This window comes from Schistocerca cancellata, chromosome 3 (assembly GCF_023864275.1).
Source record: "Schistocerca cancellata isolate TAMUIC-IGC-003103 chromosome 3, iqSchCanc2.1, whole genome shotgun sequence".
Classification (NCBI taxonomy): Eukaryota; Metazoa; Arthropoda; class Insecta; order Orthoptera; family Acrididae; genus Schistocerca; species Schistocerca cancellata.
In genome coordinates, this window is record NC_064628.1 from 626,159,981 (window position 1) to 626,184,396 (window position 24,416).

Here is a 24,416-nt window from a genome sequence, read left to right on the forward strand (position 1 = left end):
TTCTAATGCTTGTAATTTAATATCCATATAGCGGTGTGAACCAGGCTATATACGCGTGTCAGGTATGTTCTTCATCATTCGGAAGATAATCCTCTTCTTGGAAGATTTATTTACTGGTTTTTCTAGTGTGTGTTTCATACCATCATCTGAAGGGCCTCTTATAGTGAAACATGGGACTTGGGGTAATGGTTAGTTGTCTGTGTAAAATTCACAGTGAATGAGGCATCCTACAGGAACAATCAGGAATGAATGAAGATAGTCTACGCAGGATTCACTTGTCAAGTAACGCATAAAAAGCTGTGAAAACTGTGGATGAATAACCGGGACCGATGGAAAAAATATGATCTAAAAACAACAGAAAATAAATTTAAGTATCAAATGGTTCTGAGCACTGTGGGACTTAACATCTAAGGTCATCAGTCCCATACACTTAGAACTACTTAAACCTAACTAACCTAAGGACATCACACACATCCAAGCTCGACGCAGGATTCGAACCTGTGACCGCAGCAGCAGCGCGTTTCTAGACTGAAACGCCTAGAACCGCTCGGTCACAGCGGCCGGCTAAGTATCAGTAATCCGTCATTGGTGAAGCTGCAGTTAGGTCCCAATGCCTAGTTTTCTTGCATCGCGTCAAACGTGTTCTGAATCCGTTGATGGGCACTGACTTTTCGGAGTGTGTCAACCCGAGTCTGGATATTCGAGTATATTTGCTACGGAACGAATATCATGAGTCACGACTGCCAGTCAAGTCACAGACATCTTCAGTGATTGTCTTCTGAGTTGTAGCCGGTCGGTGTGGCCGAGTGGCCGAGCGGTTCTAGACGCTTCAGTCTGGAACCACGCGACCGCTACGGTCGCAGCGAGTTTGTTTGTGTGTGTGTGTGTGTGTGTGTGTGAGAGAGAGAGAGAGAGAGAGAGAGAGAGAGAGAGGGGGGGGGGAGCGCGAGAGAGCGCTGGAAGAGGGAGGTGTTAATTTACCGAACCTCCAGTCAGATGAGTGTGGCAAATTGCTTAAATATCACAGTCAGTTCACCCCGCTTTCCAATACTCTGTGTTCCACAGATCAGTGGAACTAGCTTGTCAAAACAAGTAAAAAGTTGTGACAGTCACAGGCGCCCCCCAATCACTGAAGCAAGATGACAGGTGGTTGGAATCCACCAAGGCTTGGAGTGTTGCGTTCTGTCAGGCTTATCCTGCTAAGCTACTCCATTGTCCCTAATGACCTAATGACGGACGGCTCTAAGGGCAAGCTCACAAAAAGAGGGCTCTGCCGTCTACGTGGGAGATGTAGCTGAAGATGCTGTGCTCCTGCGGTTCGTGGAGACTATTGTTTCTTGCCGAGCTGCGGTGTGGTTCCAAAATAACGCGGCAGCGCGGCGCCAAACTGCCTGGAGACTCGTTCGGATGCTGGAGCGAGTGAGTGACTTGGCCGGAGGGCAGAAGAACCCGTTCCTCGCTACGCCTCGCACTAAAAATACCGCCGCAGTCAGCATTGTGGACGCGCCGCGTCACCGGCTGCGACTGCCGACTGCGGCCGCTCTGCTCGGCGAGGCCGCTGGCGCAGCTACACACGTCAGCGCGGCCGCTATCTGTGTGTGTGTGTGTGTGTGTGTGTGTGTGTGTGTGTGTGAGCCGCTGCTGCTGTCGTGTGCGGACTCGGCCGGGCAAAGCCAGTCTGGCGGCGAACGCGCCGGCGTTACCAGTGTGCTGTGGAGTGCTGCGCGGTGCACATGCGCGCTAGCTCACCTGTTGGAGCGAAACTCGTGTGCGCGTTGCTAGGCGGCCAGTGACTTTTGTGTTATGCTCGACGCATCGACTTCCAGGCAGCACAGGTGTCGCACTGATCGAACGAGATGAAATACGTAAGTAACAACTTCTGTTGCTACAGTTATACCTAGCAGCATACCGATTCTATGACTCGGCCGGGAGTGCGTGGTGCTGCTTCGCTTCGCTCGCTCTTCTGTTCGCAAATTAAGATTACAACAGAAGATTAGCTGTGTATGACACTACTCTCCAATCCATTTGTGTGGCTAGAAGAGCGTAATGGTACTACATGGCTGACTGCCGCTTGTCGGTAATTTTCACAGCACCGATGGCGATGACATTGTATTGGGTGAGCGTTATGAATTGCCGTCCATTCCCCTTTGCATTTTTCATACTTGATGTCCGCTATATGTACGTAATACTCGTCGGAGATTTGTATATTATATAATACACCTTCTCTGAATTTATTTCGCGGTTTTAGCTGTATACGACGAAACGTTCGTTACACGAGGAAAGAACGTGTATCTAGAGCTATGATGCAGATCAGTCTGTTGCCACAATATTTTCCGTGTGAGTGCTTCTGGTACATTTGAGGATAAAAAAAGACATCAACGCAACCAATATTTTTGTGTAATACTGTTCTATCATTATGTAATATGACCGTGGCAGTGTTGGTGAAACTGTTATGTGGTTATGACAACACATTTCGCAAGTTTTTGCGCTACTTTTGCGAAAAGGCGGACGGAGAACTTTGTTATTATACCCAACCTTTCGTAATCAATTGACTGTATACAGATATCGAAAAACCGCCGACCTTTCAGCAAGTAGTCTTTCCTACGTAAAACATAGTTTTCGTATTTTGAACCAGTTATGATGTTATGAAGATTTTCACGGTGTGTGTGTGTGTGTGTTTCGTAAGGAATTACAATTGAAAATGGGTATTAATATGTAAAATATGAAGTACATCAAATGAAAGAAAATAATCTATGACGGTGTTTTTCATTATTAACATTCTATCTGTAGTAACAAGTTTCCGCAGTTTCACTATGTCATTTGTTTCGCTTTAACTCAGTTTTATTCATTGCGAGCTTCCACTGAAAGATACCTAAAGCGCGTGTAACAAATAAAAGCAATTCTAGGCGCTACAGTCTGGAACCGCGCGACCGCTACGATCGCAGGTTCGAATCCTGCCTCGGGCATGGATGTGTGTGATGTCCTTAGGTTAGTTACGTTTAAGTAGTTCTAAGTTCTAGGGGACTGATGACCTTGGAAGTTAAGTCCCATAGTGCTCAGAGCCTGTTGAACCATTTGAACCAAATAAAAGCATACCCTTCGTAAGTTCACGGTTTTATTTTCGTTAACGCATTCTGAATCCTCCTGTTTAGAATAGTACGGAAAAAGTGTGAGTTGTAACGCAACTTGTCGGAGAAAAGATATTTTGTAGAAAGATGAACCGTATCGCGCGGAAAAAAAAAAATCTGATTGTGGAGTCACTGTTAATTATGCTCGCGCAGCAGAATTCGAAGGCAAAATGATTGGTTGTCAGTCAGTGTGACACAGCAGTTTTCTAAACATCGCGTACGCTCAGTGGAAAAGACGCTCTTTTCGCTGCAGAATGATGTTTGTAACATCACGTCATTCTAGAACAACTTTGTCGTTCGAAATATCAATACCAATCTCAATTAATTAAAAAAAAATGAGCAGTAAAGCTTGCATTTTGAGATTTCATACATGAAAACCATAATTCTCGGGATCCCTGGGACAGTGGGAACTGTCATATTATCCTATAAAGACAAGCATAGGAGCTTAAGTCCATGTACCATATGCTATATATTCTCGCAATTTCCGTATACATCTCTGCAAATCACAGTTAAGTGATAATTCTCTGTTATTCCAATCTCGAAAGGTGCGCGAAAAAACGAACACCTATATCCTTCCGTGCGAGCTGTAATTTCCCTTATTTTATTATGATGATCATTTCTCCATATGTAGGTCGGCGTCAAAAAACTATTTTCGCATTCGGAGGAAAAACGAAATTTCCGCTAACTAAGCTTAACGACTAAATTGTCAAATCTTCTCAATCTGCATCTTTTCGTTCCGTATTTACATTATTGTTCAAAGGTCGACAGATAGCCCATGATCCGAAAAGAAACAGTTCCTAAAAGACAGGAATATGTCAGAAGAAAATCGATCGTAACATTTTGTAATACCGATGTGTAGGAATTGGTTCAATGACATTCGAGACAACTCTGGCATATGACTATCCAACGCGCCAAATTGAAAAAATACTCGAGTGTTGGTATGGCTTTTCATTTTACTGTTACAGAAAGGTGAGTTCACTCATAGAGTTGCTGGAATTTGCGCTGTACAGCCAAGAACTGAAGATGACGTAATATAAATTCATTGCGTCTTCCCGTGTGCATTTCTCTTATCTCAGGGGCACTTTTTCAGCTTTGTTATTCCACGAGCGTAATCATCAGACGCGCCGGCTGTCACGTACCGCTATCCAAAGTCTGCCCACGTAGCCTTGAGTGAAACAGCACAATCAGTTTTGATATCTCCTAGTTGCAGGTGTACCTATAGTCAGTCTCTAGCCGGGAGTTGATATTTCCATAATTACGGAATGTGAAATGTTTTGCAGCCCCATCAGCTGCAGGAAGCTTAGAGCTGAACTTTCCGTCGACGTAAGAATCGCTGGAGCCAAGGCAGTTGCGCGGTTTATCAAGGATATTGGAAGAAATACGCCTAGGCCTGGATGAAGGAAAAACCTCAAGTGAAATTGGGAAACGCGCGGAAAACGAAGTAAAAATGGAACAACGAAGATTTGGACTCTGTTTATTTCAAATACGATCCCAGTTGTTGAAAGCTGCACCATTTCGCTAGATTTCTTCGAAAACGATGTGTGTCATCCGTTTGAATGATGACCCAGCTTGTGGCAAGTAATTTTTGAGTGCCCACGACGAAAATGTACGGGTATGTGGTAACAATTAGTGAACATCATATTTTGATCGTATATGATGTCATAAATGTCTCGTCTAGACTCTTCGAAGAACTCCGTCTTCAGCTAATGCATCCACGTTTCTTTTCCAAGGTTGTTTTCTACCCATCTTCCATTACGTCGTTTCAATCGATATTCTCTCATCTGTTGGGATCGCCGTATGATTAAAACCATTACAGAATTTGACATGACGAAGGAAATTTTTCCAAGTGGAAACAGGATTAAGACAAGGAAATGGATTATCACCTGCCCTTTTCAATCTGACTCTCGAAAAGGTAATATGGGAATTCAACAAAGAGAATTTTCAGGGTGTCAAAATGGTTCAAATGGCTCTGAGCACTATGGGACTTAACATCTATGGTCATCAGTCCCCTAGAACTTAGAGATACTTAAACCTAAGTAATCTAAGGACATCACACAACACCCAGTCATCACGAGGCAGAGAAAATCCCTGACCCCGCCGGGAATCGAACCCGGGGACCCGGGCGTGGGAAGCGAGAACGCTACCGCACGACCACGAGCTGCGGACCAGGGTGTTCAAATCTATCATGAAAATATGACGTATCTGGTCTAGTCAGATGACATTTCCCTAATAAGAATAGCTGAAAAGAAGTATTCAGACCCAGGTATTAGTGTCTCCGAGAGGTGGGTTGTAAATTAGTATTGAAAAGACTGAGCACATGACCATAAAAAGAAATATCCATAACTCCGAAGATCTGACAGCGAACTGTGACAGGTAGAAGTATGTGAAAGAATTCAAATGTCTTGGATCAGTTTTTTTTCTGAAGTAACATCAATTGAAGCAAAGAATGAGGCAAGACTGTAGGTGGGAAGCATGTGCTACCTGTATTACTCTCTAAACTTTATATTAAAATGTAGAAATATTTCTCAATGCAGAAATATTTCTCAATAACTACCACTAAGATTTTATAAAACATTAATACTGCTAGTGGTACTAAATGATTGTCAAACCTAGAGCAGTGGAACACAAGACCTTAATCGACTGCTTATGTTTGAGAGTAAGGTCTTCAGGAAAATACGTGGACCAGGTTGGGATCCAACTACAGGAGAGTGGAAAAGTCGCAACGATACAGAACTAGAAGAGCTACATAAGAAACCAACATCGTTACAGTGCTGAAGAGAAAAAGCCTCCAATGGGCTGGACTTGTAGTGAGATTGATACAGACTAGATGGCCAAAAGTTCCAGTCGACTGGACCCTATCAGACATCAGACCAGTCTAGAAAGAGAGTTAGAGAGAGATAGTAGAAGACAGAAGCGGATGGAGAGCACTAACTGTGATGTCACGCTTTCCTCTGGGCCTGATCGTGTAAGTAAGTTGTAAGTAAATAAGTAAGTTGGGAACGAACAAAGAACTCCCGTGCTCAAAGTACCATCCATTCGCTTGGTTACATGTCACTCACCACGGCTTCATTTTCATTACAGCCATTTCTGCTCTATTCAGTATATTTAGTCAACTGTTTGCTGTCATTTCTCCATCGCCCGCTGAGAAGCCCTCGGTTTTCACATTAATAAATCCATGTCACATTGTCATACTGAGGTGACAAAAGTCATGGCTTGGCGATATGCACATATACAGATGGCGGCAGTACCGTGTATACAGGGTATAAAAGGGCAGCGCATTGGCGGAGCTGTCAGGTGGTTCATTTGTAAAGGTCTCCGACGTGATTATGGCCGCACAACGGGAATTAGGACTTTGGTAGTTGGAGCTAGACGTATGGGACATTTCATTTCGGAAATAATTACGAAACGCAATATTCCGAGAACCACAGATCTATAGTGGACCGAGAATACAAAATTTCAGACATTATTTCTCACCACGGACAACACATTGACTGACGGCCTTCACCTAACGACCGAGAGCAGCGGCGTTTTCGTAGTTGTTAATGCTGACAGACAAGCAACACTGTGTGAAAGAACCTCAGAAATTAATGTGGGACGTACGACGAACGTATCCGTAACGACAATATGACGAAATGGGCTATGGCAGCAGACGACCGACATGAGTGCCCTTCTTAACTGCACGACGTCACTTGCCGCGCCTTTCCTGAGCCCGTCACCATATGGGTTGGACATTAGACGATTGGTAAACCTGGCCTGGTCAGACGAGTCCCGATTTCAGGTGGCGAAAGGTGCTGATAGGGTTCAAGTATGGCGCAGGCCCCTCGAAGCCATGGACCCAAATTGTCAAGAAGGCACTCTGTAAGTTGGCGGTGGCTCCACAATGGCGTGAACTGTGTTTACATGGAATGAACTGGGCCCCCCTGGTCCAAGTGAACCGATCATTGACTGAAAATGGTTCTGTTCGGCTACTTGAAGACCATTTGCAGCCATTCATGAACTTCAAGTTCCCAAACAAGGAGGGATTTTTTTATGGATGACAGTGCGCCATCTCTTCGGGCCACAATTGTTGGCGACTGGTTTGAAGAACATACTGGACAATTCACGCGAATGATTTGTTTACCCAGATGGCCCGACATGAATCCCATCGAACATTTATGGGACGTAATCGAGAAGTCAGTTCGTGCACTAAATCCTGCACTGACAACACTTTCCCAATTATGCAGAGCTATAGAGGCAGCATGGCTAATAATTTCTGCAACGGACTTCCAACGACTTGTTGAGTCCACGCACTACGTCGGGCAAAAGGAGGCCCGACACTATATTAGGGGTTATCTATGACTTTTTTCATCTCAATGTAAGTCAAAACTGGTAACGCATACTGAATGTGCACTTTGTGGCTCAGATACATCGCAGTTTTCGTGTTGAAAACTCCAATTTACTTACTAAAAGTGCTCGTGACCATTTTCACTCTCCTGTTCATTTCTTTTACTGTCAATCTAGGCATTTTCAGCTGTTGTAAATACAAAAAATTCAACTGGTTCTATCGCGTAGCATTATATTTACATCGTCTTCTTATCGGTGTGTTTGTTGTTCACTATTCTAGTTTTGTATTTGTTTTATATGCCTGCTCTCCTGCTTATATGAGCTCCGTCAGTCGATGTTAAAATTGATCCGCACTAGAGGCAAACAGTACACTGCCAGTAGGAAAAGAAAGTTCAGTGAGACATGTTCCAACAAAACGTATTTTTTCTTTATTTTTCCATTTTAAGGAGACTGAAAATTACTTCTAGGACTGCTGAGAATAGATTTGGAATGTGGAATCTCCTTGTTTAACTTTCTTTAAACACTGAAAAAGAATTCTAACGTATACGACTTGAGTTTGTCAACTCTGTAACGATATTTTATGCAGAGTTCTGTGTCATCTTCTGTTCTTTTCTTATACTGTACATACTGTAAGCAGGTAGAACAATATTTTTTCTGTCTATTTCACATCAGCAGATGATTGCTAGCACAATTAAAACCTGTCATATCAGCTTGTAAACTTGCCATTTGGACAAATAAAGATTATTGAATTGTGACTTCCCCTGGCCTTATTTCTGCTCTGCAACAATATTTTGCGTGGCTGCCTTCTCAGTGTTTGACAACAGCCCCCAAAACAGCTGCTGCATCGTACGGAAAGGGTTAGAACAAATTAGGACTCTTTTCCGATATATAAACGGAAAGTGCAGGTATAATAAGACAGCAAATCACGCACCTAAGGGGGGTAGGACGTCAAACGGGCCGACTTGGAGCAGGAGAATCACCACAGGACATTTTAATTTCTACTGTCTATACTTTTAGAAATAAATTCGTAAAAGTTTGTCACCATGACCAGGAAGGATTGAGGACTCACACTCATCGCAGTGGAAGTTCAAAAACATTGCGAAATACCTTTTTTTTTACATGTGAAATTTCATCATTTTTTCTTATTACTGGCTGCGTTTGTTGCTATAGGTACACTTTTCTTCCTAAGTAAGAGAGATTCTTCGATGCATTTTTCATAGTATACAAACAGTAGTTACAGGTGTATGAAACTCTAGAATTTTCCAAATCTATTAAAAAATTGTGGAAAAAATTGAGATAATTAATTATAAAACTTGAGTTTTTTCTAAACATGAAGTTTAAAATATAACAGTTCGTTCATTTTTTCGTAAGTTAAATAACTTCTAGAGTTTCATACACCTGTTACTATGGTTTGTATGCTGTGCAAAAGTCATGGAAGAATCTCTCTTACTTAGGAAGAAAAGTGTACCTATAGCAACAAATGCAGCCAGTAGTAAGTGAAAAAATGATGAAATTTCACATGTAAAAAAAATGTGTTTTGTTACATTTTTGAGATTCCACTGCTATGAGTATGAATCCTGAATCCTTCCTGGTCATGCTGTTAAAGTTTTATGACTTTATTTGTAAAAGTATAGACAGTGGAAATTAAAATGTCCGGTGGTGCCTCTCCTGCTCCAAGTCGGCCCGTTTGGCGTCCTACCCTCCTTAAGCTGGAAACAAAAACGATTGACTATCACATAAGAAAACAGAAGCAATAACAGTCCTGTGCTACTGATTGCGGCCATGTATGTAACTGGAAAGAAAGTAAGTGAAGAGGGCACAAGCGCAAGTGATGATCTGTTTATCAGGAACTCATGTTGGATGCCTGTGCTGTCAGTACATGTCAAAAGACAATGTACTCTGCCCAACTTCTTGACCAGTACGCAACCGAGAGACAGCGACAATAGGAAACTTCTGCGTGCCGGGCAGATGCTAGCCGAGCACAAACAGCTGTCGGATTTGCGATAAGTGCCGCTAAGCAAATCAGCACTGTGTTTCGACAGCGGCCTTCAGCCGTTCAGTGCCACCTACTCCCGTGAGATTATGCGTGGAGCGATGTGACGTCACAATACGAAGTTTGCCCCGGATCTGATGTAATACACCTGTTCTCCACAAGCCACCTTGTCGTGTGTGGCTGTGAATACATTGCGTACCACTCTCGCTGGCCCCTTTCCTGTTCTGGGTGGGAATCCTGCGCGGGAAGAACAGTGTTGATACGCCTTCGTTTCGATTCTAATCTCCCTAATTCTAGCTTCACGTTCTTTTAGCGAGATATGCGTAGGAGAAAGCAGTATTTTGTCTGACTTTTCTCGGAATTTTAACCGTAAATCACAACGCCACTCTTGTAGTGCCTACCATTAGAGATAGACGACCGCCTCCGTGACGCTTTCTGCCTTAACTAACGGACCTGCCATGAAACGTGCTCTTCTTTCATTCTTCTAAATTTCCTTCACCAGTCCTATCTGGTAAGAGCCCCAGTTTGAGGAGTAATTTTAATCGCCAGAGCGAGAGTTTTGTAAGCTACCTACTTCGTGGGTAGACTACAGGCCTACTTCGTGAGAAGTCTTCCAACAATACTGTATGTCGTTTACCTTTTCTACGGTCAGTATTATATGGTCGTAGCACTCACTGGCGCTTACTCCCAGATATTTAAAGGATGTGGCTATTTCCTGGGATTGTTATGCAATTATGATGTCATATAATAACGGGTCTTCGCGCCTGTGATGCGATATTAGGTGCGTTTATTTATGTTAACGGCCAACCGATAATCCCTGCGGCAAGCGTCGATCTTTTGTATGTCTTCCTGCATTTCGCTACAATTTTGTAGCTTTGCGATTTTTCTACATAGCGTGATAGAAGAACAGCCTCATTGAACTTCCGACGCTGTCCACTGGGTATTTTATGTAAACTGTGAAAAGTAATCGTCCTGTAACATTCTTTTAGTAGGCACCCGATGTTACTTCTGAAAATTTCTCTCCGTTAAGAGTAATAGGCTGTGTTCTTTTTGCTAGGAACTATTCAGTCTAAACTATAAGATTGTCTGATCGAACGCTTATATTTTGCACAGAAGGCGACGGTACGAAACGGTATCGAACGTTATAAGGGAATGTGATAGAAAAATGGGCAGCGGTATCGACTGCTTTATGGGTCTTGTGGAACGACTGAGTGAGCCGGCTTCCACGTGACCGTTGTCTGCGGAATCCATATTGGTTCCTACAGACGAGGTTCTCCGTCATCAGAAAGGCCATAATATGCGAGCATAAAACTAGTTCCAAAATTCTACAACGGGCTGACGTAAGCGATATAGCCCTATAGGTGCGTCCTTTCAATGAACCTTCTTGGAAACAGGGGTACTTTGTTGTCTTGCTGGAAAAAGTTATTCAGTTCGCAAGGCGCCATTGCCCCCGTAACAAAGATGCAATTTGATCTCGTAATTGTGTTAAGCAAGTGTTGGTGGCTACCTGTTGCAGGCAGATAGACTGTATTTTATACTAAGACCGAACAAAGGGATTTTCTTTTCAGATGCAAGTGTTAAACGTCTGATACCAGAAACCGCAATAATCTTTCAGAGCCGGCAGGAATGCGATAAAGCCTTATTATATCAGTTCAAAATAATTCACTTTATCTTTTATCTCAGTTTTCTGATGATAAGAAGTGTAAGCATGCTACCTGAAGGAGATGTTTTTCCTTTATTCAGTCCCTGACACTCAGTTGTCACATAGTTATAGTTGTGATGCCCTTCACAGCTCACATGTTTATCTTTGTTCGTACGTAATATCCTTCTCTCCTCCTTCCCTCCCCCCCTCCTCCCACCCCCTACCCCACCCCTACCCGACCTCCTCATCATTTGTGAAATCCTCTCTTAGAACCGATGTACCAAGCTCCAGTACCTTTCTCGATCTGGCTCTCTGTTCTATAAGTCACTCAGAGCCATTCCTCTGGTGTATTTTTTTTCATTTTTTAAGAAAAGATTGCATCTAGTCCAGTGCCATATCCTCCACAGGGCATTTCTTTATTTTCTTTATAGTGGCGTACTGGTCCTGCTGCATTTTATGCTTCCTTATTTATATTTTTCCCCGTTCGCGGAATCCTTAGCAATCGCCCAGAACGCCAAGCCTTCACTCTTCACGAACATGTTCGTTAGCATTTCAAGGACGGGTTATGATAGTTGTTTGGATGATTTCACTGTGACCATCTTGATGATGTTGTATCAGCTTAAAAGGAAAATGGGATCTGTTTTATCTTACATACAGTGATATAGTCTATGATCGAAACCGGTAGATGATACATAGGTTAAATACAGTAAAACAGCTGATGGTTAAAATGCATTTTCTGAAATGCTGTTTATGTTACAAAGTAACTGAAATATGCGCAGTATTCAGAAAACTCAACAATACGCAATAAAAATATGGAAACTATGGTACATGAATGGGAATCTATAACTCGTTGACGAATGTAGACCCATGGTACATCGAAAAAACTATATCGATTTATTTTCGTGATGAAATAAACAATTATTTACTTGATGATGTCGGGGGTATTAGCATATTACATCGATTGCAAACACAAACACATTCTACCTTCATATTACTAAAAAAGAAAAGAAAAACGAAATTACCTTTACTCCTCGAAGACATGCTGAAACTGTGAAGCCGGCCGGAGTGGCCGAGCGGTTCTAGGCGCTTCAGTCTGGAACCGCGCGACCCTCGAAGACATGCTGAAACTGTGAAGCCGGCCGGAGTGGCCGAGCGGTTCTAGGCGCTTCAGTCTGGAACCGCGCGACCCTCGAAGACATGCTGAAACTGTGAAGCCGGCCGGAGTGGCCGAGCGGTTCTAGGCGCTTCAGTCTGGAACCGCGCGACCCTCGAAGACATGCTGAAACTGTGAAGCCGGCCGGAGTGGCCGAGCGGTTCTAGGCGCTTCAGTCTGGAACCGCGCGACCGCTACGGTCACAGGTTCGAATCCTGCCTCGGGCATGGATGTGTGTGACGTCCTTAGGTTAGTTAGGTTTAAGTAGTTCTAAGTTCTAGGGGACTGATGACCTCAGATGTTAAGTCCCATAGTACTCAGAGCCATTTTTGAAACTGTGATAAACAGCCTTCTTTCTTATTTACAAACGAAAACTTCTGATACTCAGAAAGCATGTGTTGTGGACTACATGCTGCATTCAGACACAGCAGTATAAATTTATTCCTGAGCTAAATAGAAGTGAAATATAATGTCGGAGGTCTTTTTGACCGGTGTAGTGCAGCAACTCGGCGTGGTGTGGACCCACAAGTCGTTGAAAGCCCCCTGCAGAAGTATTGAGTAGTGCTGCCCTTACAGCTGCCCATAACTGCGGAAGTGCTGCTGGTGCAGGATTTTGAACACGAACTCAGCTCTCGATTATGTCCCATAAATGTTCAATGGGTGGCCAAATCATTCGTTCGAATTGTCCAGAATGTTCTTCAAACCAATGGCAAACAAAAAATGTTTCAAATGGCTCTAAGCACTATGGGACTTAACATCTGAGGTCATCAGTCCCCTAGACTTAGAACTACTTAAACGTAACTAACCTAAGGACATCACACACGTCCATGCCCGAGGCAGGATTCGAATCTGCGACAGTAGCAGTAGCGTGGTTCCGGACTGAAGCGCCTAGAACCGCTCGGCCACCGCGGCCGGCGTATAATGGCAACAATTGCGTCCTGGTGACATGGCGTATTGTCATCCATAATATTTCCATCGTTGTTTCGGAACACGAAGTCCATGAACGTCTGCAGATGGTATCCAAGTAGCTGAACATAACCATTTCCAGTTAACGATCGGTTCAGTTGGACCAGAGGACCCCGTCCATTCCATGTAACCACTGCCCACACCATTATGGAGCAACCACCAGCTTGCACAGTGCCTTGTTGACAACTGCGGTCCATGGCTTCGTGGAATCTGCCCCACACTCTAACCCTACCATCACCTCTTACCAGGGAAAATCGGGACCCCAGACTACGATTTTCCACTCGTCTAAGGTCCAACCAACGTGCTCACGAGCTCTGGAGAGGCGTTGCAGACGATGTCGTGCTGTAGGAAAGGCGCTTGCGTCCGTTGTCTGCTGCCGTAGTCCATTAACGCAAAATTTCGCTGTACTGTGTTAACAGATAAGTTCGTCGTACATCCCGCATTGCTTTATGCGGTTATTTCACGCAGAGTTGCTCGTCTGTTAGCACTGACCACTGTGGGCGAACGCCGCTGCTTTCAGGCCATCAGCGATTGCGTTGTCCATGGTGAGAGGTAATGCCTGAAATATGGTGTTCTCGGCACACTCTTGACGCTGTGGATCTCGGAACATTGAATACCCTAACGATTTCCCAAACTGAATTCTGGTCGTGCAGCCACAATCACGTCGGAGACGTTTTCACATGAATTACCTGAATACAAATAGTTGCTCCGCCAATTCACTGCCCTTTGTATACATTGTGTACGCTATATTACTGCCATCTGTATATATGCATATCGGTATCACGTGACTCTTGTTATCTAAGCGTATATTAGGATATTACAACACATTCTAGAGACATTGTAGTGAGAAATTACTAAAATACGATCCAAAATTACCTTTATTTCTCGAAGATATGCTTATATACTGTAAGTAGGCTGTTTAGGTTTTTATATTGGCAACGTTACGTAGCGCTCTGTATGAAAATCACTGGCTATGCTGTGTGCAGTCTGTGGCTAGTTTGCATTGTTGTCTTCCATTGTAGTGTTGGGCAGCTGGATGTGAACAGCGCGTAGTGTTGCGCAGTTGGAGGTGAGCCGCCAGCAGTGGTGGATGTGGGGAGAGAAATGGCGGAGTTTTGACATTTGTAAGACTGGATGTCATGAACTGCTATGTATATTATGATTTTTCAACACTATTTAGGTAAATACATTGTTTGTTCTCTATCAAAATCTTTCATTTGCTAACTATGCCTATCAGTAGTTAGTGCCTTCAGTAGTTTGAATCTTTTATTTAGCTGGCAGTAGTGGCGCTCGCTGTATTGCAGTAGTTCGAGTAACGAAGATTTTTGGTGAGGTAAGTGATTTGTGAAAGGTATAGGTTAACGTTAGTCAGGGCCATTCTTTGGTAGGGATTTTTGAAAGTCAGATTGCGTTGCGCTAAAAATATTGTGTGTCAGTTTAAGGACAGTCATGTATAATTGTTCTAAGGGGACGTTTCAATACTTTTGTTACCGCGTCAGTGCCCTGCAACGCCTTCAGGCGGCATCGAACGTCACGGTGGGCGGTGGTCATAATATTTTGGCTCATCAGTGTATATGGCGTTAGTCCCACCTACTTCGTGCGGTTACACTGAGACTTTTACATATCCAGTAACGTAACTACCGACCAATGTGACGGTCGTTGCATGCCGCCTTGATGAAGTTTTGATTTTAAAGGCAAGCAATATAGTTCCTTAGTAAGGCGAGCAACCTCACTTCTTTTTGTTGATCGTTGTAGTACACTGATAGTGTGTTGATCGTACAAGATACAGGCCGCGAACTTTGAGTATCAGTATCAGAGTTAAAATCGACGTGGAAGTTGACTCGGGAATGTGTTGATGACGACGGCGCAGCTGGAAAGAAGGTCGAGGTGGTAATGTCGGCGCGAGCATTCCTGTCGGCGCGCGGCACGCACGCACCGCACGCACGCGCTTGCCTTTGCGCGACCCGGCAGTCGGCGTGACGCCCATGACGATTAGCGACGGCGGCGGCGCCGACAGCGGCCGTGCTCCCGACGCTGCCCGATAGCCGCCGCAGCGAAACGTGTGCCGTGAAGTAATCCCTGTGACAGGGACACGCCGCCCGCACGCGGAAGGGCTTCAAAAGCGTGCGTGTCTGGCGCTGCGGTGACGTGCCCCAAGGAAATTAGAAGACCTCCGCATCCTCTGGCGACCCCTTATACCGTATGTGATACATCCCACATTAGCTGTCTGTCATTCTCAGAACAGCTTATAGTTTTTGGAAGGAGCCAAAAGTAGTTCTAAGTTCTAGGAGACTGATGACCTTAGAAGTTAAGTCCCATAGTGCTCAGAGCCATTTGAACCATTTTGTTTTTTAAGTAAGTACCGTTTTGAAATTAAAAGAAGACATGCTTAGATATCTCAATAATTTTATTGTTACATGAAAGCCTGTACCTTAATCTAGTTTTCTACACAATTTCCGTCAATATTGTGGCACTTGTCGTAACGTTGTACCAGTTTTTGAATATCCTCCTCATAGAAGTCAGCGCCTGACTTGTTAACCACTGCATCACCACTGTTTTGACTTCTTCATCGTCTTGAAGACGCTGACTGCCCAGGTGTTTCAAGTGCAGAAACAGATGGTAGTCACTGGGCGCAAGATCAGGGCTGTACGGAGGATGATCTAGAGTTTCCCATCGAAAAGATGTGATGAGATCTTTGGTCTGATTCGCCACATGCGGACGGGCATTGTCTTGCAGCAAAACGATGCCCTTGCTCAACTTCCTTGGACTGTTGCTTCGATTCTGGTGTGACGTAGGCCACCCATGTTTCATCGCCCGTAACAGTTTGGCTTAAGAAATCATCACCGTCGTTCTGGTACCGCTCAAGGAAAGTCAATGCACTGTCTAAACGTTTGGTTTTGAGCACATCCGTCAACATTTTCGGTACCCAACGTGCGCACAATTTTCGGTAATTCAAGTGCTCGGTCACAGTGCCATACAAAACACTGCGAGAAACATTAGGAAAGTCATCCCGCAAGGAGGAAATCGTAAAGCGTCTTGTCCACTTCCTGCACCAAATTTTCATTAACGGCCGAAGGACGCCCACTCCGTTGTTCATCATGCACATTTGTGCGGCCATCTTTAAATGCTCTCACCCACTTTGTTACCATTCCATCACTCATAATGTTTTCTCCGTAAACTGCACAGCTCTCACGACGAATATCCATCGCTTTTAGGCCTTTAGCACTAAGAAATCTTATAACAGCCCGTACTTCACAGTCGGCTGGACTCACGATTATCGGAGGCATCTTAAACACTCAGTACACAACGTAAACAAGGAAGAATCAGACTGTAATGGCGTCAGTGCGTAGATTAAGGTACAGGCTTTCATGTAAAAATAAATTTATTGAGATATCTTAGCACGTCTTTTTTTAATTTCAAAACGGTACTTACTTAAAAAACACGCCTCGTACATGATCTAATTAAATAATACATTAGCACTGGGTGTGTGCAACCTTCGTCTTTATGGCGGCTTGCAGTCTGTTGGGGACACTTTCAGTTAGATGTCTGAGTGCCTGTGGAGGAACGGCAGCGTATTCTTCATCAACACCCGAAACCAGAGAAGGTAGTGATGTGGGCGCCGAGTCTGGAGCGGAATCGACGTTCTAACTCAACCCCAACGCGTTCCATTGTGTTGATGTCGGGATTCTGGGCTTTTGCTTAAGCGGAATAAGGGGAAAGTATCCTAGCTACTGAAAACTGCTCGATACTGTAACACCACCTTTTCGTACTTCACTGTAGCTACTACACATGATGGCAGGTAACGTTCTCCAGCCATTCACAAACCATTCCATCGGACTGTCACAAGATTTATCTCTCGAAATCACTTGTTGGTAGGCATCCACTGCCCAGTGGCGTCGCTCTATACTGCAAGGGTAGTGGCTTATGGGGAGCTGATCGACCACTGTACCGTAATTGTTCTAACTGCTTGACTGCTGGCAGCACTTTGGAAGCCACGAGTGATTGCTTTCGCTGATTTCATGCGAGTTTTTGCAACCACCTTCCGCAATGCTCATCTGTCCCTATCAGTCGGACATGAGATCCGCCTGGTCTTGTTTTAGCTATGGTTGTTCCTTGTCTCCACTTCATAATTACTTCACCAACAGTCGCTTTGGGCAGCTTTAGAATGGTTGAAGTGTCCTTGATGGAGTTGTTACTCAGATGATATCCAGTTCTCATTCGAACTCATTGAGCTCTCCTTGCCATAACATTCTGCTGCTAATGCTTCTCTCTGTCAACACAATACTCGCCAACTTGTTTTGTACTCGCGGGTCCGCCTCTCGTGACATCTGGCAGTAAATTCCGGATGACGTGGCAGTGTCCGGATACTTCCGACCAACTAGTGTTCTGCTGCTTCCCCGATAAGCGAGCACTGCTACAGGGAGAGAATTTTGGCACAGTATTGCTAATTTCACTTCATTTATTTCTTGTACGGTGTTGAAATGTTAAAATTTCCATGATGCTGACTATACCTAGAAAATGTACTGGAAGCTGATTTAAGTTCCTCAAATTGTGTTTTATGGGAAGTAGCACATTTGATACGTACCTTTTGTCTGGGCCTTTTCTAAATCATACAATGAATGCTTTCACGACTGGATGTTTCAGAATTCTTCCGGGTTGCATGGCCGAGGTCCATGGAACTCTTCTATCCCTGTGCGCCGGAATACCTTGACGCCGAGTTAAAACATCTGAAACAGGCTTTTGAGAAGAATGGGTACTCTAGTAATGATATAAATAGAGTTTTGCGAGCGAATAACAGGAGGCCTAAGGACAACGATAGGACACAGCGATGGAAGAACACGGTTTCTCTACCCTTCAATTACCTACCAAAATTAACGGATCAAATTGGGAAGATTTTAAGGAAACGTAACGTTCGACCGATTTTCAAACTACCTAAGAAAAGAGGCCGAGCACTTCGTTCCGTTAAGGAAAGGTCCCCCTCTGTCTGCAAGTGGTGTAACCAAGATTCCTTGTACATGTGGTAGGGACTACATTGAAACTACAAACAGAAGTGTGAATACACGGTTGAAGGAACATAAAAGTCTTAGCCGACTAGGGAAAACAGACAAGTCAGCCGCGGCGGAACATGCTCTGCAGTTGGGTGATCACGTAGTGAAATTTTCGGAAACTGAAATTTTATGTACTATGACGAACTATTATCCACGGTTATATAGAGAAGCCATCGAAATATATAAACATGGGGATAATTTTAACAGAAAAGAAGAAGCTATTAAATTCAGCGATATATGGACAGTGGCGCTACAGAATCTATGAGAAGTTTTTATCTTTGACGTACTATAATCGATAGTTATATTTTAAGCTTGACGAGGTTTATCTCTGCTATCACGAGAAATCCAGACCACACCCACTTTCCACGGTATTTAGGCCGTTCTTCGACGTCCTACTCGTCAGTCGGCAAGACTCAGCACAACCAGGAGCACCTCCGAAGATGCCCAACGTAGCTTTGGACGAAACGTCAGGGATAGAAGAGTTCCATGGACCGCGGCCATACAACCCGGAAGAATTCTCGGTAACTTTTATAAATCTCTCTTGCCTTGTTGAATCCAGAATATAATTTTGAGTCGTTCCGTGTACGTATGTTAAATCTTCCTGTGTAAGTCCTTTTGCTAGAATTCTGTGGATGTGGGCATAATATTTTTATCTTCTCTTTGAATTTGTGCCGCGCAGTGAGATAGTTTTCCCGTTGTTTTCTGGGATTTTAGTGTGTAATCATCTTCGGTTCTGGTTGGGCCTTTATCATAGTTTTGCGTTTCTCTTTCGGGATGTTTTAGATGTCGCCTTGTATATCTGAGGGCTTCGCTGCTGTACAAGATTTGTGGTTTGATAACTATGTTGTTGTCACTGATTTTTATGTGTGCACGGATCCATTCTTTTGTTACAGATGTCGTGAGTTCCTCCACAGGCCCTCTTGAGTTACTGTGGGCGAATTCTTTGTACTTGTTTTCCTCCTCCCACAGGTTTATGTCGCGTAAGTACTGAAGCAGGGGCTCACTCGATCTGACCATACTTTATGCACAATTCTGGATGCCGAATTTTAAGCTCATGTATTTGAGCATACGAGTAGACAAGCACTAGTCACGAACTGTTGTTAGTCTACATAACAACAGTATCCTGCAGTGACTGCTTTCGACAGCTAATGTATAATGTGACCTTCTCCATATCCCTAAGGGTCTCCTTCGTGGTGGGATTTACGGAACACGATGCGTGAATGAATGGATGAACTGAATGAACGAGTTAGTGTTTGAGTATAGATGAACAGAATGAAATGCCAGCGCAGATAGTAGCTCTCGTAACGGTGGTGATACGACCGCTGTCCACCCGCGTACCACTTGTTGGCTCGGAGAGCGGTGCCGGAACGTCAGGAAACAGGCGGCTGCCGCTGTTTGTCTGCAAATATTTGGGGGCATCGGCCAGGCGCGTGCTGTGTGCTCGGAAAAGGCCGCGCCGGATTTCCTTTTGCTGGACACATATTTGAGTGGGGCCGGCCTGAATGCGCGCACTCGCCGCTGCTCGTTGCTCGAGGTTCAAGGACGAGACCACCTCAGCCACTGGCCAGCGTCGATTTTCTTCATACTTATAGCAGATGAAGCTCCGTGCCCAACACCTAAGCAAGTCCAAAAATCGGGTTTGAAGTTTTAAGGATATTGGAGCAGTGTCAAGCACAACACGAGCCTTTTTGGCAGAACCACCGGTAGCTGGTTCAAATGGCTCTAAGCACTATGGGACTTAACATCTGAAGTCATCACTTACCCAGAACTTAGAACTACTTAAACCTAACTAACCTAATGACATCACACACATCCATACCCGAGGCAGGATTCGAACCTGCGACCGCAGCAGCAGCGCGGTTCCGGACTGAAGCGCCTAGAACCGCTGGGTCATAAAGGACGGCCCACCGGTAGCTGAGTGCGTGGCGTGGACGCGAAGTCGGCGGTTGGATACTCAATAGGATCGAGAGTTTTTTAGTTTTTTTTTGGAATTCTATAGTTTTTCAACCAAATTTTTAAGAAAAATGTTTTTATTTTTAATTACTGCTCGTACGAAAATTAAATTTGGTAATACCTTACTGTTAAAGAAAATAAAATGTAGCCTATATAACAGTAATACTGTTCAATCTCAAAAAATAAAAAAGTATTTTATTTCCTATTTCTTGTTTCGTATTTTTATAACAATTTTTAACTTCCTGTCTCTACTTCCACTTTCGTAAAGTTAGTAATTGAAAATAAAACAAGAAATTTTTATTAAAAATATTGTTTTATCTTTGTTAACTCACATTTACATTTGTGGATAAAGATGAAATTCAAATAAAAGTTTAAAAAGTTGCTACTGACGAGTTTCGAACCGACGACTTTACGACTGCAAAAATCTTGCCCTATACATTATGCTCGCGGTGACAATGGTAACTAGCTAGGGATATTTTATATTTACGTGCGCTGAAAGTGATTTAATTTGAAAAGTTGATTTTTTATTATTTTATTTTATTAATTTTTTTTATTTCACAGTACTGCTTTAGCAAACTGATGTCCAGGAGTTGCCCTTCAAATCCTATAAGTATAATTAAAATCAAAGAGTGCCAAACTGTAACATCTTCTTGAGAGTGTTAGGCAATACCTAACGGGAACGTCGTTCGCCCTTTAACACTGTCTGCAATTGTTGTTGATGATGAAGTTGCTGCTGCTAAAATTAAGTAAACTTTGCGCTCATGGTACACTATTATGGCGCAAAGGTTTGAGAAGCTCATCGCCACTTACGTGTCGCGGTCTGATGCAAATTATGCATGTCAATGCCGCGGACTACGTAGCGCGTGGATACTAAGAGCTCCGCCAAATCGATGGCCGAAAACATAGTAGGGGGTGAACGCTACGACTGCATGCAAGATGAGATCAAATAAGTGCCAACAAACAGAGCTAGACTGGTCTTAAATAACAACAAACACAGTTATAAAACAAAATCTAGGTGAGAAAGCTAGCTACGGTAAAGCTAGACGCACACGAGCTATGTATTACCGCGAGCTCGCAGCGTAGTTTCCTAGCGCGTTTTAGCAAGACATGTGAAACTGTGGAGGCTCGTGCACTACGGCACTGAAGCTGCCAGCTCGCCGCGAGGACAGTACCTCGCCGGTCGCCGCGAGCAAGCAGTCGTTGTGGCAGAACTGGCCGGTGTACACGTGTTCTCAAGTCCAGCAGCAGCTGCCGTCAGCCTGCCATGAATGCAACCCGTTTTAATATCTATGTGTATATTGGAGAGGTGAAGAAATGTACTGAAATGTGGGACACACGTCGCGACGTTTACCATGATAGGACCGGGAAGAGGTGCATGGTTTCACATATGCGAAAAGTACATAAAGAAATGAAGCACCTGCAGACGTCGTTTTGATGTTACTTTATTATCTTGCGACCAATTTCGGTGACTCTTTACACCATCTTCAGGCCTTATCTGACGCTGACGGGGAGAATTTCAATTGTATACACGATCCCATCAGTGGCGAACATCTATGCAACCTACGAGGGCAGTTCAATAAGTAATGCAACACATTTTTTTTCTGAAACAGGGGTTGTTTTATTCAGCATTGAAATACACCAGGTTATTCCCCAATCTTTTAGCTACACAACACTATTTTTCAACGTAATCTCCATTCAATGGTACTGCCTTACGCCACCTTGAAATGCGGGCCTGTATGCCTGCACGGTACCATTCCACTGGTCGATGTCGGAGCCAACGTCGTACTGCATCAATAACTTCCTCATCATCCGCGTAGTGCCTCCCACGGATTGCGTCCTTCATTGGGCCAAACATATGGAAATCTGACGGTGCGAGATCGGGGCTGTAGGATGCATGAGGAAGAACAGTCCACTGAAGTTTTGTGAGCTCCTCTCGGGTGCGAAGACTTGTGTGAGGTCTTGCGTTGTCATGAAGAAGGACAAGTTCGTTCAGATTTTTGTGCCTACGAACACGCTGAAGTCGTTTCTTCAATTTCTGAAGAGTAGCACAATACACTTCAGAGTTGATCGTTTGACCGTGGGGAAGGACATCGAACAGAATAACCCCTTCAGCGTCCCAGAAGACTGTAACCATGACTTTACCGGCTGAGGGTATGGCTTTAAACTTTTTCTTGGTAGGGGAGTGGGTGTGGCGCCACTCCATTGATTGCCGTTTTGTTTCAGGTTCGAAGTGATGAACCCATGTTTCATCGCCTGTAACAATCTTTGACAAGAAATTGTCACCCTCAGCCGCATGACGAGCAAGCAATTCCGCACAGATGGTTCTCCTTTGCTCTTTATGGTGTTCGGTTAGACAACGAGGGACCCAGTGGGAACAAACCTTTGAATATCCCAACTGGTGAACAATTGTGATAGCACTACCAACAGAGATGTCAAGTTGAGCACTGAGTTGTTTGATGGTGATCCGTCGATCATCTCGAACGAGTGTGTTCGCACGCTCCGCCTTTGCAGGAGTCACAGCTGTGCACGGCCGGCCCGCACGCAGGAGATCAGACAGTCTCGCTTGACCTTGCGGCGATGATGACACACGCTTTGCCCAACGACTCACCGTGCTTTTGTCCACTGCCAGATCACCGTAGACATTCTGCAAGCGCCTATGAATATCTGAGATGCCCTGGTTTTCCGCCAAAAGAAACTCGATCACTGCCCGTTGTTTGCAACGCACATGCGTTACAGACGCCATTTTAACAGCTCCGTACAGCGCTGCCACCTGTCGGAAGTCAATGAAACTATACGAGACGAAGCGGGAATGTTTGAAAATATTCCACAAGAAATTTCCGGTTTTTTCAACCAAAATTGGCCGAGAAAAAAAATTTGTTGCATTACTTATTGAACTGCCCTCGTACATTCGCTTGAACTTGTTTACTGTTTTCGTCCCCCCACCGCACACCCCCACCCACTTTCGTATATATGCAAGTAGTGCGTAGTGCAAAAGCTTCTGTTCTTTTTTAGGAATTATAATAGAGCTCGCTTATACGTATTTCAGTTACATTGTGGTCAACTGCAGCATCGTAAGCCAGGAAGACGATCGGTTTCGCTGAGGTACACTTGTAAAGGTCCAGTTATGTCCGCGTCTTTTATTGCAGAGTGTTTATTTGTACGTGCGTTAAAATATGTTTCATATTACTCTCTGGCAAAGAACATTTGAGCCGTCACCAAACAACGCACACCCGAACAACTGATGTGTTTCTGAAGGTAATGAAGTATATAGTAACTTTTTATTTCATTCCACCTTCGTATATCAGGAGTGTTAAGAAATGTATGTTTTCACTATTTACGTACATTTGCTTGTAAATAATGTGAAGTTTTAAAATAATTCATTATTGACGCTTACAAGCTAGAACAGTTGTCTATTTTGTGGAATATCAACTTTTAATTCAGTTGTTTTTTGAGAGAATCGGGCAGCGGCTGAACATTCACATTACACAGTCAGATGCTTATTCAGGCTCCTAGTAACGTCTTTTGTGTTGGTCTCTTAAAAGAGGTGTTCCACCCAAGCGGAATTATTTGTCATGTTGAGGTCTTCAATTCCAAAACAGAATTAATGCAGCTCTCTACACTAGTCTATTCTCATTAAGCATTTTCACTCCTCCATAACCGCTCAACCAGCATCCATTTCAACCTGCTTCCTGTACTAGGGCCTTGGTCTCCCTCTACTCTCCCTTCTCCCCCCCCCCCCCCCCCGCCTATATCCTACCATTACCAAATTAACAATTCCTTGATGCCTCAAGACGAGTCCTATCAACCAATCCATTATTTTGATTATGTTCTTTTTCTCCAGTGCGATTCATTTCCTCTTCATTAGTTATCCAATCTACCCATCGCACTACTCTTGAATATTCTTCTGTAGCACGATATTTTCAAAGTTTCTCTTCTCTTCTTCTGTGAATTGGTTATTGTCCACATTCCACGTATGTGCAAGGCTACGCTCCAGACAAATTCCTTGAAAAAAAGATGAACTGCCACTTATGTTTATATTGGCTGTTAACCGTTTCCCTTTTTCAGGAAAGCTTTTCTTACTGTTGCCATCGTCAGTTATTTTGCTGCCCGATTGACAAAACTCTTCTAATGCGTCTAGAGCCTTATTTCCTAATCAGATTCCTTCAGCGCCATGCAATTTACTTCGACTACACTCCTTACTGTTATTTCA

The 24,416-nt window shown here is 43.9% G+C and overlaps 1 protein-coding gene across 2 annotated transcripts in view; it reads left to right on the forward strand.

The window, feature by feature from the left end:
- Positions 1–24,416, forward strand: part of LOC126175546 (breast cancer anti-estrogen resistance protein 1) — a 519,279-nt gene that overhangs the window by 374,900 nt on the left and 119,963 nt on the right. The window contains exon 1 of one of the 2 annotated variants that reach the window (XM_049922391.1): positions 1,689–1,865. The exons of the other annotated variant lie outside the window; for it this stretch is intronic. Within the exon in view, the coding sequence (XP_049778348.1) occupies positions 1,857–1,865 (9 nt within the window). The 5' untranslated portion in view covers positions 1,689–1,856. Of the gene's footprint in view, positions 1–1,688; positions 1,866–24,416 lie in introns of those variants that run through there. 2 annotated transcript variants of the gene reach the window in all.